General features: G+C 36.2%; 1 protein-coding gene across 1 annotated transcript in view; it reads right to left on the bottom strand.

Moving 5' to 3' along the window:
• The window catches only part of LOC131074659 (signal peptide peptidase-like 2), a 148,453-nt gene that overhangs the window by 120,582 nt on the left and 9,327 nt on the right, over positions 1-18,544 (bottom strand). Inside the window, exons 2-3 of the mRNA XM_058011323.2 lie at positions 1,042-1,200; positions 814-925 (exon numbers count right to left, since the gene is read on the bottom strand). Of these exons, the coding sequence (XP_057867306.2) occupies positions 814-925; positions 1,042-1,200 (271 nt within the window). The remainder of the gene's footprint in view (positions 1-813; positions 926-1,041; positions 1,201-18,544) is intronic.

Raw genomic sequence — 18,544 nt, forward strand, 5'->3', positions numbered from 1 at the left:
CCATACCTACTGTGTTGACAATGAAAAAAGTAATGGTTTGATATTACAACCTTACTTGATTCCCATTGTTGGGGAGTTCTAAACTTTATTACATTTAGTTGAAAAGCCTTAATAGTGAAGAAGTATTCCTGTTAAAATTTTATCATAAGAAAAAATGTATCTAGAATATACAGTTGATAGTCTGTACAATATGAACAGGGGTCTCAGGTCCACATTAGACCTGACGCATTGGTGCATATGAATGTGTTGGCTTCCCTTAATCCCACTTGTAAAGGAGTTTTATTTGTGTTAGTTTGGACAAGATTACTAGTGAAGAAGCACTGAAGAGGTATTCCTGCCACTTTGGCATACTAGGAGAAACTGTGCATCTTAGGACAACTATATAGAACACAAAATTTATATCATGCATGATACGCGACTATATATATATCAATATGCACGAATTATCCTCTACACTAGTGCACGATGGTTAGGTATATCACATATAATTAAAGAAACTAGTGACCACAGCTTGGATACTTCTAAATTGCAGCCACTAAGCCAAATCAAATTTATGCCCGGTTCAAAATATGAATTCATGGTATGGCACAGAGTTTGGCAACAGACTACAGAGTATAAACACTCCTGAATTTTCATGTTTCCTGATATCAATCGATGCACCAAAAACTTCAATTCAGATCATAAAGATTAATTGCAGTAAATCTCATGTAAGAACTGTTAAATTGTTTTGTAGATACAAGGAAAAACAATTTTTCATTTTCCTTTCATTAATTAGAGTTAAAAGGAAATGTATTTATAAGAGCTGATTAATACCTTCCCTATCATTTACAACAAGGACAGCTACTGCACCAGCTTCCTGTGCAATTTTGGCTTTTGTTGTGAATGTACAATTGCCTCGATGCACCAAAGCAGCATCCCCAGTGAGCTAATATGTAAGATCACACATTTGATATATTAAGAGACAGAAACCCTGTTAAGTAAATAAACAATTCTCAATCCATATGACAACAGTGTTTAAGCAGAATACTGGAAAGTAAGCACCTTTTCTGAAAGGCTGGTGCAGCTATCATAAGGTTTAGCAAGAACAAGTCGTGATTTATTGGCATCTTTCTCCTTTGATTCCATTGGGGTGCCAAACCTGGCACTAACCCCCACATATTCATCTGCCTTTACATTATTTACCCAAGTCTGAACTTTTACCTTTGGTGAACAAGCCAATTGAAAATTTTGTCAGAAGTCCATCAATCAAATGCATATAAGAAATGTAATTTGAGAAGGAACAATGATAGGAAATTGACCTAGTGCATTTATATTTTCTGCAAGGCTAAACACTTTTACAATATTTTCTCTGCATGAATATATTGCATTAGGAAAGTGCTGAAGCAAAGAGTGAGTGACTGCTCAAAACTTTAGAAAAGACCAAAATGAGAGAGAGATCTCAATTTGTCAAGAGGAACAAACAGACAGAATCAGAAATTTGTAGGAGAGCACAGAACCATTATAGGAGAAGAAATTGCTAATCAAATTCAAGGCAAATGCATCCTTATTCATAAGCACACACCACATCATAGGACCACAAATTTCTTGAAACATAAAAAAGTGTTCTCCCATATTTGGGTGCACTCCCTAGCAAGGGAAAACAAGTTTTTAAATACTAAAAAGCTGAAACAAATTGCTATTTTGTCTCTTAATTTTCTTTCCAACCTCTGAAAATCCATAAATAAAGGAGTGGAAGAAGCAATGGTGGTCATCAACCAAATTTGAAAGGGCCTCAATCATCCTAAATTGTGGGACGCAAATGAGATAGTGTCAAAGCAGCTGGCAAATCTGCTCTAAATCACAGCTTTGTTATGACTCAAGCTCTCTGCACACCCTCCCCATGGATTCTAATGCGAACAAGTATATAAGTTTATAACTAATATTGTACACTAGCTTTAAAATTAATACTATTATGCACTATTATAGATGGCACTTTGACGGGGAAGTAGTGAACCCCTCTAAAAAGTAGTTTTAAAATTTAAACTATTATAGACTATGAATATATATTTTCAATAGTTATATAATAAACTATAAATTAAAAAAAATGTAAAATTTATAATATACATATTTAATTTTTAATATAATATATAGTATTTTTTTTTTTTTATGCAGGAAACTTGGGTTTTTAGCTTGGTCTGATCCCAGAGAGACCACTTACAGAGGATCTCTTACCACAAGGCCATTTCTAGGCACTTGTTCAAACCTATGAGCTCAACAGCCCAACGAAGGCAGAAAGCCTACAAGCTCAGTGGCCCAGCAGGGTTTTGAACCTTGGTGGCTGCCTCACCAACGGAGTGTTTCTATCATGACACTTAACATCTGAAGACATCTATAATATATATAGATATAGATATATAATTTTTAATTTTTAATTGATACAGTTAATTTTGGCTCAAATATAGATATAGATATATGATTTTTAATTTATCGTTGATATAGTTAATGTTTGCTTAAACAAAGACATACAATTCATTATGTGAGCAATATATCCAAAGTGCTCCATGAAATAAATCTGAACGATAACAAACAAGCTTAAGCCTTACATACTTGTAATAAAACAGCCTCCAACACATAATCATTAAAATTTGTCTGTACCTAAAATAGTTGTTGCAAGCTAAGTATTGCCAAAACCAATGGCTTGCTAATCTTTTCCTTCAACTAAACAAATGCCTTTTGTTGAATTCTACCCCATATAAAAGACTTACCGATTGCCATCAGGGAATATAAAGCATTGCAACTGTGGAATATGATTTGATAAGCATTCTCAAATATGGAACTACCCATAGAAAACTCCTTGCCTCGATCACAATGAAAGTCTTGGATCATTTCAAAATGGCTTCCACTTTTACTAAATTCCTAACAATAGATGGATCGTTGTCTAATAAATTTTGATCTCAGCTACTTCATAGACTTGGCTAATCTTTGATCTCAGACTTAGACAACTATTTGGTGTATTTGGTGACTGCCCTTTTAAAAGTTTAACTAAATATTTGCCTACGTAAGCAGCAATATGAATATAAACAACAAAAATCTATTTTCTACAATTCATGGGTTAAACTCTCTTTTATTTACTCTATATCTCTATGCTGTGGAAATGCCCTTAACTTAAAAAAAACGTAGTTTTTGTCTATTTTTCTACAATTTTTTACCCCTTTTTTTCAAAAAATCTTATACTTTTGGTTTGCCGATTTTTTCCCCAAACAGTCTTTGCTCCTATATGATATAAAGCATTGCAATTGTGGAATATGATTTGATAAGCTTTCTAAAATATCGAATTAACCCTACAAAACTCCTTGCCTCAATCACAATGAAATTCTTGGATCACTTCAAAATGGCTTCCACTTTTACTAGATTCCTAACAGTAGCTGGATTGTTGTCTGTTAAGTTTTGATCTCAATTACTGCACAGACTTAGCTTATATTTGATCTCAGACTTGACAACTATTTGGTGACTGCCCTCTTAAAAAGTTAACTGAATAGTTGCCTATGTAATCAGCAATATGAATATAAACAACAAAAAATTATTTTCTACAATTCATGGTTTAAACTCTATTTTAATTGCTCTCTATATCTCTATTCTATGGAAATGCCCTTAAGTTTTTTAACAAAATAGTTTTTGTCTCTTTTTCTACAATTTTTTATGGTTTTTTTCTAAATCCAACTTTTCCGATTTTTGCTGTTTTTTTCTAGATTTTTTCAAAAAAACTTATATTTTGGGTTTGCCAATTTTTTCCCTGAACGATTTTTGCTGCTATGGTACAAACACAGCTAAACCCTACGAAATGTATATTTAGTGTTGACAATGGTTGACTATTGGCTGCATTGTATCGACAAAAGGTATTGATGTACATGTTAAACAAATTGATGCCAAGTTAATACGTCTCAATCTTGGAATCTTACACAGTTGCATAGTTTAAAAGGAAATACCTAAACTATTAGGAATTTCAGTGCAGAATTAGTGGATCAGACATTGCCTTTTACTAAATTGTTAAAGAAAGGTACTAAATTTGAATAAAAAGACACTAAAGAAAGATTGTCAAAATGTCTCTGATGATATAAAACAATACTGGATGAATCGTCCTGTTCTTATGTCAGTTATACACAATCATCCATTGTTATTGTACACTTCAGCTACTAAGGCAAAACCTTGAGGTCTTGTTAGTACAAATGACAAGAATCGCAAAGTAAATGTAATTTGTTATATTAGCCACACGCTACTTGACTGTGAGACTCAATATAACCCTATCGAAAAATTGTGCTTGGCAATAGTCTACTCTTCTTGGGAACTACAATACTATATGCTACACATACTATCATCAAGGTTGATCCTTTAAAATATAAACTTTCTAAAGCCAATCTTTCTGTCCACATGGCACAATGAATCACGTTATTTACGGAATTTGATCTAAAGTTTCTCTCAAAACTCTATCAAGGACCAAATAGTGGTCGATCAATTAGCAAAGGTTCCTTGTCATGCTCATGTGCCTATAGATACATCTTTTCCAGATGAGGACATTAAACATACCAATATTTCTTCTCCATGGACAATGTTTTATTATGGCTCTCAATGCATGAGACTGCTTCTGAAGCAAGGATCACTCTTATCCCACCTTGAGGGATCTTATACATTTCTCTTTCTACCCAGATTTTCCATGCACTAATATTATTACAAAGTACAAGGCATTCATTCTGGATTTACAAGTAGAAGTCTATCGATATTCATGTGACCCATAGCTCAATAAATTACTAGCACACATCAAACTATGGATGTTAGATTGACACACTATCATGAGTTGGCTTTACAATTGCTGGATTATTTTCACTCCTTTATGTAATGTCCTCATTTGGTGCTTAACCAATTCGTGCTCATTTAGCCAACTTCCGAGTCTTCCAAAGGCTAACTAGTTAGTTAGGGAGAACTCTAACATTCTTGGAGAAGCATTTGATCAGTCTTGCAAAGCAATTGTTCTTGGGTTTAAATTTAGTTGGTTAGATGGAGCCCTTAGATACTTTCATAATCAATTTCCAACCTTTTGGGTGTTCTCCAAACTTCTTGGATGAGCAGGCTATTTTTAGAAAGTCACTCAATTGCCTTTGATCATCGTCCCAGTCTTCAATATCATTTTGGTACCATCAATATTGAGAAACTATATTTTAATGCTTTCCACAACTTGGATTTATTATTGAGTTATTTAATTAATATTTCACTTAAATTGTCTAATCTTGGAAATATTAAAAGGGACAACTAAAAGTAATAGCTCATTTTAAAGGTGTTGAAAAGTTATTTCTAATGGACACCTTGGAAGGGACATTACTCATGAGAAAACATTCGTATTCCTCAAAAAGGTGAAAAGTGCTCCATAAAGTACCTGAAATGCATCCATACTTTGTCTTATGTGCATTTATGTCTGACCTGTTTTCCAGCGTAATTACTCGAGGTAGGTATGCACCTTACTAATACATGCACTAGAGTATTTATTTGTCTTACATGAATATTTCATGCTTCTTTCCTTGCGTATAATCACATGTATGCTTCATGACTCGAGTGAATTCAGGTTCTACGTATATTTAGGTGTATGCTTCCTTCTTTATGTGCTAAGTGTATGTTGCATAAGTAAATTCATGCGTATATGCTACATGCATTCATGTATATGTTTTATATGTTACATGTATTTTGGTGTATGATTCACGTCTTGTGTACTTATATGTATACATTATGCCTTATATGCATGTATGTTTCAAGCCTACATATCTTAAGTATATGCTTTATGCCTTACATGTGTATGCATTTATGCTTCATGTCATAATCACTTATGAGTGTTTGTGTGTATACTTCATTCATTGTATTTGTATACCCTAAGTATATATAAGTAGATGCTCATGTATGGGTATAAACACTTCACACCTTATTATGTCTAGGCTCCAAGCCTTACATGAATAGTTTGGATACTGCATACTTTACGTGTCTTTGCTCATGTCCAATATGTTTCATCCTGTGTGTTTAATATATGCACTTTTCTCATGATTGCTTGCATTGTATATTGCTCCATAGTTTCAGCATGATTGCATCTTGCACCTTCCTGATGTATGCTATGTCTTGAATATGTTTTGCCCCATGATTCATGTGTTTTCAACTTGTTTATTTTAAGCACGCCTTTCTCGAATGCTTCATATCTTAAGCATATTCACTTAAATGACTTTTATGTTTCTAGAATGTTTATTCCATGGCATTTCTCTAAATGGCTTTTGTCATGTATGCCATTTTTTACTTACGTCTAATGTACCTATAGCATGTGTATTTTCTACTACTCATAACTATAGATATCTCATGTATTCGGACGTATGCTTCGTAATTTAAGTGAATATTTCATACATACTTCATGTATGTCCATATGTCTTCATGTATTCATGAGTATGATTAATGACTTACATATAATTCGTGTATTGTTATGTTGGAAGTGTTTTTTTTTTGTGTGTGTATGACTCAAGCCGTGTGTACATTCATGCCTTGCAATGGATATGTTTCATACGTGTATATGAGTGCTACTGCTTATATATATGCTTAATGCTTGCTCATATTTATGTGCTTTACATGTATAGTATATACTTCATGTGTTTTCATGTGAGTGATTTTTGCCTTAAGTAATCACGTGTACTCTCTATTGCCCTATGTGTATACTTTATGTTTTACATGTGTACTTATTGCCTTAAGTGTCTACTTCATGTTTTAAGTGTATTCACATACCTTATGTAGATTTCTCTTAAATGCATATACACTTCATAATTTGCAGGCATTTATGTGTTTACTATATGCCTATTGTGTATTCAAACATGATTTCTCCATTATACATGTATGTTTGTAAAAATGCTTATGAGATTGCTTAATGTTATGTTCTCAGCATGATCACATCATGCACTTTCCTAATAGGTGCCTCGTGTACCTTACATGTATTTATTACTTTAGGCCTTACATGTCTTATGTGCATAACCCGTGCTTGAGAGTATGCTACCTTATACTTTACGTAAATACTCCATGGCTTATGTTTACATGTGTTCTGCTTCATACTTCATGTGTATTTCAAGCTTTGTACTACATGTCTGATGTGTATTTAAGTGAATTGCTTCATGCCTTAAGTATCTCATACCTACCCTGTGTCTTACATACAGTGTTATTTGTCTATGTGCCTTGTGTATGATTCATGCCTTAAGTTTATTCTTGTGCATAATTCATTTCTGTGATTCATACCTATGTTTGGTATGCTACATGTATGGTCTTTGACTTAAAGTAAATTTGTGTGCTACTTGCTGAGTATGTTCACTTGTATACTTCTCAAATTATGTACTTTCATATACTTCAAGCTTTGCATATTTGCCACCCAGTGTCTCATGTATGTTCACTTGTATACTTCTCAAATTCCTCGAACCCGTGAAGACTAGATATGCCAGCTACTTTATTTTGTTAGAGGATGGTTGAGGTCCAGGAGGCTCTACAATCCATGGTGATCAATGCAGAGTGGGTTAGATGGCATGAGGCAAGCACACCAGAGGGCAAAAGTGTGAAGCAAAAAATCCTTGATGAAAACTGGTGGTCCACAATGAGGTAAGAAAATTGGCATTGCTGATATTATTATTTAATTTTTAAAATCTTCATTTAATAATATAATGATTCATTGATTATTGATTAATATAATTTTCTAACTTGTAACTCCTTTCAACTTGCAGATATATTTGCTCCTTCATTGAGCCTATTGTGCACGTGATTAGATATGTCGATATTGACTCTCCTAACCTCAGAGAGATTTATGAGACCTTTGATAGCATGCTTGAGCAGATCAAACAAGCTATTTATAGCAGGGACCCCACTTTGGGATTTTATGAGGAGCATCTTAGGCCCATTATGACACAATGGTGGATCATTATGAACAACCCACTTCACATGGCAGCCTATGCTCTCAATCCCAAATGGTATGCGCTAAGACCTAGGAGAGTGCCTCCGTCTAGTGATGAAGAGGTGAAAGATGGCTTTTTAAAGATAATTGCAAAAATGTATAGTGAAGATGATTCTACCAAACTCCACACACAGTGGCTTAATTTTGTCAATCTTCGTGGTCCAACATTTGGCAGACTAGAGGCGAGGTCAGATAGAGCTACATTAGCTCAAACCAACCCTATTGGATGGTGGACATGGCATGGTAGAGATGCACCGAATCCAAGAGTACTTGCCATTCGTCTTCTTTCACAAGTTGCAAGTTCCTCTGCTACAAAGAGGAATTGGTCCACATATAGCTTCATTCAATCAATCAAGAAGAACCACCTTACCTCTAGACAATCAAAGAAGTTAGTGGTTGTTCACAGTGCATTGCGGCTACAAGGTCGCCAGGCTCTTAAGTATCATCAAACTCCAACCTTACGTTGGGATGTCAATCCCAAAGATGCTATGCAGGTTGAGGAGGAGGAGACACCTCCAGGATTGCTTGGGGTTCCATTGGTTGAGGCAGCCCCTCATATTGATAGTGACTCAGATAGAGACTCTAGCTCTGATCTTGATTTAGACTCTTAGTCTTAGACCTACCATGTGTTGATTATGGACAGCCATATAGTTTCTTAGTTTACCTTGACATTATGATGGACAGCTGATTATGGACTTCTATTTTTTCTATTTATAGTTTGTCATTTCATAGTTATGGATGTTTAATTAATATTTATCATTTTATGTCTATTATGAATGTTTATGACATATGTTTGTTTGCAATGATGAATAAAAGCATTTGAATTTTGGTAAAATGTTTGTCAATTCTCTTGTGAAATCTTGTAATGTCCCCTCCCTAGGTGATAGGCAGTTGAGCAGGGATTGGCCTATCATCAAGTTCTCGTAGGCCAGCGGCATGGAAAGGGGACCCATATTGAGGCTTGTGGAGCTACATAGGGGCTTTATAAGCCATTCTAGACAATTTGAGGCAATCTCCTAAATTTTAGGAGGGGGACCTATTTTTTAGTGATTGACTAGAAGTTGACCAGGGCGCAGTAGGGGACCCTAGGAATCATTCTAGAGGTTTTGGTTGCAATTCCTATTTTTTAGGGGAGACCCCTATCTTTTAGGGAGGCATTGGCAGTCAGCATGTTGGCCTTTCTAGAGTTAGTGGGGTGTTAGTGGCAAAAGGCCTTATGAACCATTTTGGGCGATCAGATATGATTTCCTAATTTTAAGGAGAATCCCTATTTTGTAGGAGTTGACTGACAGTGAGGGCTACCACACTCAGGCATCATCCTAGTATGGACAGCAGCTTCAGTTTCTCAGTTGGGAGACCAGGTGATGGATTCAAGAATATAAAAAAATGAAATATTATAGTTATTAATTTAATGCTTTATTTAAATAAAATAAAGTGATGCTAATTAAATAATACTTTATAAAGTGACCCCCCCATGGCACTTTTACCTAGGAAGCATCAACTTTAAGTTGGTTTGAAAAAGTGGTCATTTGCCAATGAAGAATTAGACACTCAGGAAGTTCGAACTTCCTAGAGGAGGTGAAATATTTAATAAAACATTATAAAGTATGTTAAGTGGCAAACAAAAACCCTAAAAGTGGATTAAACCTCTTGGAGGAAAAAGTTGAGTGGTTAAAAAGCAAGTTTGGAGCTGATTTCATTCATTCATGAAGATCATTTTTTTTAGCACAGCAGCTGTGTGGAGAAGAAATTCTCAGATCTACCGTGGAGGATGAAAACCCTTCATAGTTTGGTGCCCCACAGGGGTGATAGATCATCTAAGGGGCATAATTCATCATTTTTGGACAGGTTATCAGCCATTATATTGCAGGGAGAAGGTATTTTATTGGCTGGTTAGAGGAGACAGCAGTGATCAGCACCTTGCTTGAGCAGATCAGGGGCAGCCATTAGCGGATTGGGCCTTCCAGAGGTTATTACTACTTCAATATTGCAATATCTCAGCCAGCCGTACCATTTTGAGGTCATGGGCATCAAACCCTAGGTAGCACGTGGGGTTTCTAGTTGGTCTTGGAGCTGATCTATCATTTACATCAGTTGGAAACTTCAGATCAGACCTGGAGCAGAATTGTGGAGCTGAGTTTATGTAATGTTCCCTGACCACACCAGCGAGGGAGGCAAACGTACGGTGGGGTTGGAGCAGGGTCGTACGGTGGTGTGGCCGTACGGATGGGTCAAGGAAGTTGTACGGTGGCGCAACAGGCCGCACGGTAGTGTAGGGGCAGACCGTACGGTAGCACCAAGAAGGCCATACGGTGGTGTAGGGCTGGTCGTACGGTGGTGCAGAGCAGGCCGTGCGGTGGTGCAGGACAGGCCGTACGATGGTGTAGGGCTGGCTGTACGGTGGTGCAGAGCAGGCCGTGCGGTGGTGCAGGACAAGCCGTACGATGGTGTAGGGCTGGCCGTACGGTGGTGCAGAGCCGGCGCACAGTGGTGTAGAGCTGGCTGTACGATGGTGCAAAGCAGGCCATGCGGTGGTGTCGAAGGTGTACAATGAGGGCCGTACGGTGGTGTCGAAGGTGTACAATGAGGGCCGTACGGTGGTGAGGATTGGGTCAAGATGCCGAGGTTTGGTGAAGTGCAGTGGTTGTGTGGTGGGTTTCCGGAGTAACGGGTTCGGAATATTATGAGTTCCCCTTATGCATGTAAATCCAAATTAACAGATACGCAACTGGAGAAAGTAAGCAATGATATATTTCAAGCTTTGCCAGATCCGGAACGAACACAAAGGCAGGATAGGGTGAGAGGTGAATCCCACCGAAACTACAAGTACCAAATAGGGAGGGTCTTTCACCTCCGAAATGGCAGTAACCAGAACTCCAACAGGCATTCGCACAAGAGAAAATAAATATCAAAATTCGCATACCTACAACTATGACAGACTCGGCCATAAATATGGGCTCCAGGAAACTTCCCGAAGGGTTACAAACGGGCCGACACAAACATAACTTAACTAATAAAATAAAAAAGGGGGGCCCGACAAATTTTATTATTAGATTTAGGGCCATACAATAATTAATATTATTTAATTATATCGGGGACATTACAGTTTAAGCTGGAAGAGGTTGAATTTGTTGTCCCAGACTTGTATCAGACTTATGTATACAGTTTGGGGTATGTACTTCAGCCATTTACTTGAATAATAAGCACCTATATTGTCCTCTATTTGCTTATATGTTTATCTACTTTCTTATCAGCAATTTCTTTATCTTAGCATTCATTAAACCATTGCAAAAAAACAAGCAAATCATCAAAAACACAAAAAAATCAGAAAAACACCAAAAAACAAACAACAACAAAAAAACATAAACAAATTTCCTTATTCGCTGGTCAAAGACAAATCAGAAAATTTGGATGAAATTCAGTTCGGGATCCTTCAAATCTCAATTCAAATCTAATGCAATGTACTAATATCTATGATTAATGCTTTACCATTATGATATGCATATTTGAAATTTCTCTATATTTGTAAAAAACCCGCTATTTTTAACAATCGTCCCATATTGTCCCCCCACAAATGACCCCAAAGTACCCCCGTACCGAAAGCACGTCCCGATGTCCCCTATCGTCCCCATCCCCGAAACACGGTGGAACATGGAAGAATATTGACGTTGTAATTTAATGCATTTTATTAGATGAGACTATTATTATTGTTATTTAATTGAAGTGTCATGGGTGCAAAATTAGGGTTTCCACCATTAGAGGATGAAAACCACTAATTTACCATTACATTCAAAAGAGGGGTGAATCCAATAGTTCCATTGTTGCTTTAAAATGAACATAGATGTGTCTCTCATAGTGTTAGAGGTTGATTTAGTCAGCTCCTAGTTTGGTCTCAGGTTTTTTGGTTAGTATTGGATGCATTACTTAGGTAGTGATATCAGGGAACCCTTCGAGGTGACTTGAGTTTATCAAATGGAGTTTGAGAGTTTATCCTTCCACATGTGCGCAATTGGATAATGATTAGTTGACCTTATCATGAGTATGAACATTACACTTATACATGTTAGGCATGATGACACCTTATTACTTCAAAAAAAAAAATTCCATACATTCATGTGTACTTAGTTCTTATCCTCTAGGGTTCCTTGGCGGCACGTAACATTGCCTTCAAATGCACCATGAATGAGGGTTTTCATCCTCACTCAAACCTTCAACACCCTATCGATCCATGTGTGGAACCACACTAATGAAGCAAGAGGGTTTTCATCCTCAACTCCAAGAAACCTTTGGGGTTTTTGTCTTGCAAACAATGTTTGGCCATAGGCATAAACGTCTAAATCTTCACAAAAAAAAAAAACAAGCTCCTCTATCTTTTGTATGTAGCAAATGAGCCCTCAACCACCTTCTATAACCATCCCAAAAACTTTCTAGAAAGTGCATTATAAAATCACTTTATAATTTAATTAATCCTTATAACCTTGAAAAGTGATCTATTTAAATATTTAATTATTCCAAGCACTTTAGGCACAAGGTTAAGCATCCAAAATTAAAACTTTCCATTCTCTTTCCCATGAGCTATTATACTGAGGTGATCAATATATATTTGAGTTAAAATGGCAACCTTGGTAAAATTAATTAAATATAGCTCAAAGTTGCACCCAAGTTGTGAAAAAAGTCAAAATGCATTGGAATCGAAAACTAATTGCACAGGAGTGTCACTGATGATAAATGATGATAATCGGACCCCACCAGGTGACTTAGTATAAATAGATTCTCTCCAAGAATCTTGGAGAGCACACTAGAAGCGGAAAAATAACCCCAAACAGTGCCCTCTAAGTCGTCTAAGTCATCTAAACTCGTTGGTTTCATCAAATAACCACTCTGATACAGCTGGCACATACCCAGAAAGGCAGCGCAAATTGCAAAGCAAGAAAACCCAAAATTGGGGACATTACAGAATTCATATTGGAGCTTCAATGGAGTTTGTTGATTTCTGCAGAGACTTTGAGGGTGAGCCAATGCTGGAGTATTGCATTTGTGTGGGTTTGTGAATCAGTTTGCAGGTTGTTTTAGAGTGATTCTTGGCTGTATAGAGGGACTTGGTTGTAGACATTCATTATGAGATGATTTTGTTGTTGAACAAAATTAAGTTAGAAAGAGTTATTGTAGTTTATGGCGCTAGGGTTTAATGGTGTTTCAGAACTCTTCCTTGCTGTTTCAGATTTCAGACCTGCATATGACAAAGATTTCATGGTGAACAATTAGTTTTCAGTGAGTTCCAGGGTTCCTACATCAACTACAGTGTTTGAGCAGTGATAGGTATGATTCATTGTGTTATTTGAGTGATTCCCACATGATATTCAATGTTTTTCAGACTTGTATTGGCTGTTATCAGTATATCAGACATGTTCCTTGGTCATCATAGGCAGATTTGAAGATTTTTGGAGATGCTAGGTGTATGTGGACATGGTTTGATCAATGGTGGGCCCTCCTAGATAAGATAAAAGGTTGTTTTCAAAGATTCTCCTTGCTGCTAGGGCCTGTAACGGTCCATTATCAAACTTGCTAATGCTTGGACTTATGAAACAAACCTTTTCCTTCATGTTTGGGGCCTTTGCAGCAGTGCTGGGTGTGTTTAGAGGCCTTTGTGTCAGTGTTGAATGCATTTGGAAGCCTCTGCAATGGTACTAGGTGTGTTGGGTAATTTTGGTGATAGTATGATGTTGTATTTGATGGGTTTGATGCCAAGAAAAAGGTACCAAATCAGTTTCAGGTATGACTGCAAATCATTGACAGACCTATCCTTATCCATAAATTGACAATTAAAGGCTGTTTGAAGACTGCGGGGTCATTGCCTTGCTGATCTTAGTCACTTGGTGAAGTGTTGCACGTGTTGGGAGACACATTAGGGTGGTTTGGGCTGCCCAGACCTGTGTGAAGTGAGCTACTAAAACACTTTACATTCAGTTTCAGACCTGCTACAGTTGGCTTTATCATCATATCCAAGTGATTGACACATTGAGCTATCAAAATCAGAACTTTAAACAGTGAGAATCTAAATTGCATTGTTCATGTTATGCTCTTACCCTTGGCAAAAAATTCAAAAAAATAATGGTCATTACATTTTACTATTGATGCTAACCCAAAGAAAGACAAAAGGCATGCAAATGCTATGGCCAGTGTGTCGTCACTTGTGGGATTTGAGGATAATAATCCTCATTTCACATTGCTTATTCATCAATCACAACATCCACACACAGAAGGTAGCGATTTACAGGTGTTCGATGCATTGACAGGAGAGGAGAGGTTTCATGATATTTATAGTTATTTGAACCAGATTTCTCCTTAGTTACTCTAAAACTCTTGCATCTGTATTTGTAAATCTACTGTTAATATTTAAGTACTTTATAGACATGGATAAAATGGTTTATGGCTTAGAGACTTGGATAACGATGAGAAAGAAATTACTCTTTCAATATAGGAACTTCGAGATGGAGATTCAAAAATTGTGGTGCAAGCACTAAAGAAAACATTTTGTCCTAATTGGAGGCTAAGGCTATTTTAGAGGAAAGAAATATTATGTTGGCTAAAGAAATTTGATAAAGTGACTATATCAAGTGATAAAGAAATTTGATAAACATTTCTATTGAAAGCAAAATACAGTTGCAGATTATCTTGCAAATCAGGGTGTCCTTCAAGTAGATTTTTCCATCTTTGAAAGTAACGATTGAAAGAATGCAATGACTTAGACAATATTATCCTCCCTGATCCCCCTGTGAATGACAAGCTACTTCAAATATTGGCATGCTGATGTGATACCCCACTCATTTAAGGTATTTAATTTAATGAGTATTCATTGATACTTGTGTAGTGATCGGTACCAACTAGACGTGCTATGTTTAAGGAAAGTGACGGCAATATTTGGTGTTGCCGTATGGTTGTTGGTTTTCATTCTTCATATAATGTGCTTTGTTTTAGGCCTTTTAGTATTATGGTATACAAAGCCTTTGCCCATGACCCTCTGTCAAGGAAAGGTTTGAAATCGTCAATTAAAGAAAACCTTCAATTGCTTATCACCAAGAATTCACAAGACGATAAAGGCAATTCTAGGCCTAGAAGGATTATGTGATTATGGCAATGTTAAGTTGCGATAGTCAATAATGGAGGATTTCAAGCAAAAGCTCAAAGTGGTGGACACAAATGTTGAGATTAGAGCCAGTCTAGAAGAGTTGCTTATCAACTCTGATATGGAGGAAGGAGATATAGAAAAGATGAAGCAGGTCCAATCTATGCCCACAAGGATGATGAAAGGAAAAGGGGTGCAATAAGAGGTTGATATGCAGCTTCTTAATGCTTGTGTTGTGGCTTTTCTGGAGCACGTCCACTCTACGGATGTTTAAAATAAGGATTTCAATCTGGTCTTGAAACATTTAGTAGTTTCCCACCATAATGGGGTTGCAGATGTTGTTAATGGATATACACTACCAAAATTGGATGAGGAGCAAATAATTTGTGTCGTTCAGCAAGCTAAATTAACCAAAGGGATAAAATCCTATGAGTTGGATAATGTTCTTGGCCCTGAGGTGTTGTCTATGGAGCCTATAAATGTTTTAGCAAATGAGGTGTATAGATGAGCTTCTAATCATTGGAAAACTACTCTGAAGGGTGTAGGCTTAGATCATTGGGGTGTTACTAAAATGCACTAATGTTTATGTGCTCTTTTGGGTTGTTTTGGTAAACATGTTTTCTCTATGTTACAAGTGTGTTGTTTTAGTAGTATCCTGTTGCTACACCCATAGTGGATTGTTGAAGCAACTTTTATGCTATGTAGTTGGTTATCTGTATTAGTAGGGATGAAGCAACCAAATAGAGCCCTTACATTAAATCTATAACAAAACATGGTGATGGGTCCATCAACAAGGCTCAAAGAATCAATAAACGTGAATATTGTACAAATGATTCTAGGAGACCCACATGAAACAAAACACTTAACAAATCACTTAAAAACAAACAAAATTTTTAATTTTTAATAACTATATAAGTTGCACTAGTCATTTAAAATGCCAAAAAGACCTATTTATAAATCTAACATTATTATTTAAAATAAAAGTTCATATTTTTTTTTAAAATGCAACATTTCTCAAATGCTTCAAGTGAGAAAATTCAAATCCATAAAAAAAGATTTATTCTCCCAAGTGAGCATAATTCATAGTTCAACAATGGGTCTAATCTCAACTTGGTCTTATCTCAAAACCTATCTCCCCCTAAGTCATCCAACACACTTTTTAGACATCAAGAATGCATCCCCAAAATGAAAGAAATGAAGGGTTTGGCATTTGTCCCTACATTTTTGAGATGTATAAGATGCAGCCCCCACATCCTCAAGAGACAAGCATAGAGTGAAAAGTGATCCACTTGTACTGGACTCACTTGACCCTTTGTCCCCAGTGCAATATTCTAGAGCTCAAATAGTATTTTTCTATCCAAAAGTTGGCATTCAACCTAAACCTAATGCCTAAGCACTCATCCCCCAATGGTTTGGACCCAGCTCGTAAACTTCATTTCAATCATAGATCAAGGCCACTAAGGTAACCCTAAACCTAGTTTGGAATCACACATGCAGCCTTGACCCCCTTTTTTCCAAACTCAAAACTAATAGTCAGCCCAAGCCAACTTGTTGCTACCCACTAACTCAAGCACAAAATATTCAAACTTGAATAAAAGGGTGTTGTATAAAAGGACAAAAACTAGGTCAATTAGATCTTAATCTATATTCATCGCATAGAATCATCATTTGTACATCATTCTATCATAGAGAGCATTGGATCAATATCTACAATTATAAGCACACATAAATAGGCATTTGCATTCAAATTGATTTGTCTTTCAATTTGTTAAAAACTTTGAATTGGTACACATGGCTTGACTACCATCAAGACAAGAGATGTAAATTCCCACACTTAATAGCAGGTTTTCCCAATACATTTAAGCACCACCTAATCCAAGTACACAGAAGCAATATTAAATTACTAGAGATTAGTGTTAGCATTATAGGATAATATTAGTGTTACTTTTATACTTGTTATTATTGTGCCACCATTAGCACATTGGTTTAAGTCCTTTCATTTAGGTTGTAGGTTGTACATTGTTGGGAGTTTGTTCCTAAATCATAGGATTGATTGTTTCATTTTTCTAGAATGTAATATTCATCGGCTCAAATATAATGATAATATGCTATCAGATCCATCAACTAATTGGTTAAGTTATTCTATTGGAGTGGCTGCATTCATTCGTAGATAATGTAGATCATTGAATTAAAATTGCTCTACATTGCATCGAGGAATTCGTGGTTATAAGAAAAGAGAATCCATAGGAGCTCTTTCAAAAGATGTCTATGCTTATTAAAGGCATTGGAGTTGTTGCAGAGGCTGAAGCATGGCAAGTGAAGGGGGTTTTAGAGCTATTACAGATCTGGATGGCAGTACACTGGCGAGGAATACTTAATCTGCCAAGCACTTCCTTTGGCATGAGTGTATAGAAAGAGACTAGTAAAGCATCGTAATCATCAATTAGAGGCACAGAAAAGTCTGGCACAACAAAGGAAGGCACAGCCTGCAGCTACCTGAAGTTTTGATAATACAGTTTATTTATTAATTTGTATAAGTATTATTTGGACAACATAGTTTATTTATAGATTATTTACAATTTTATAAAGTTTATTCAATACTTATACAAATTATCAAATAATTGTCCTAGGCAAGTCTGAGAGGATTTTAATTCTGTAACTTTTGACTGGAAGGTTATTTTTGCTTGAAAATTGGTCACATTGTGGAAAGTTACCCTATAAAGTCCTCTGTTGATTTGTTTTTCTAAAGCATTTTCCAGTCTCCAGTATTAATTGTTACAAAAATTTGCCTGACAAGATTTGTTAATTTAATATATTTTAAACCATGATGAACTCTCCAAAAAACTTGCCACATTGTGACTAGTAGAGCCTAAAACATCCCCATAGAGTAATTTTTTACCAGCTCTAACAGATATCCCCATTTAATTGTTTTTGTAAGCCTCAAGTCCAGTGTAATGTCTTGGGTGGAGTCACATTATACTCACCATTTGTATTGAACAAAGAGGCACAACCTAAAGGCAATCCAGAGGACTATAACGAAAGACATCAGGAAGCTTTAATGCTTCTAAAATTATTTTTGTTGATTTTGGGGCAATCCCAGCTGCCTCAAGGTGATTCCAGCAGTGTGATTGTTGTAAAAACACATTAGGGTTTAATTTACTTTTTTTCTATGTTACCCCGAGTTTCTGGGACAGAGATGGCAAGGGATGGCGGGACCAGTTTCCAAGACAGCAAATTTTTTTGCCAATTTTGGGGACAGCGGGAGGATAGCAAAGGGGATGGCTATATAAAATATAGGGAAAATTTAAAATACATAGGGAAATTTTAAATGTTCATATGAAAAATAGATAAAGCATGTATATATACATTATATTCATATGAAAACATGGATAAAGCATGTATATGTACATTATAGAACCTTAACATACCAC

This window comes from Cryptomeria japonica, chromosome 4 (genome assembly GCF_030272615.1).
Source record: "Cryptomeria japonica chromosome 4, Sugi_1.0, whole genome shotgun sequence".
Classification (NCBI taxonomy): Eukaryota; Viridiplantae; Streptophyta; class Pinopsida; order Cupressales; family Cupressaceae; genus Cryptomeria; species Cryptomeria japonica.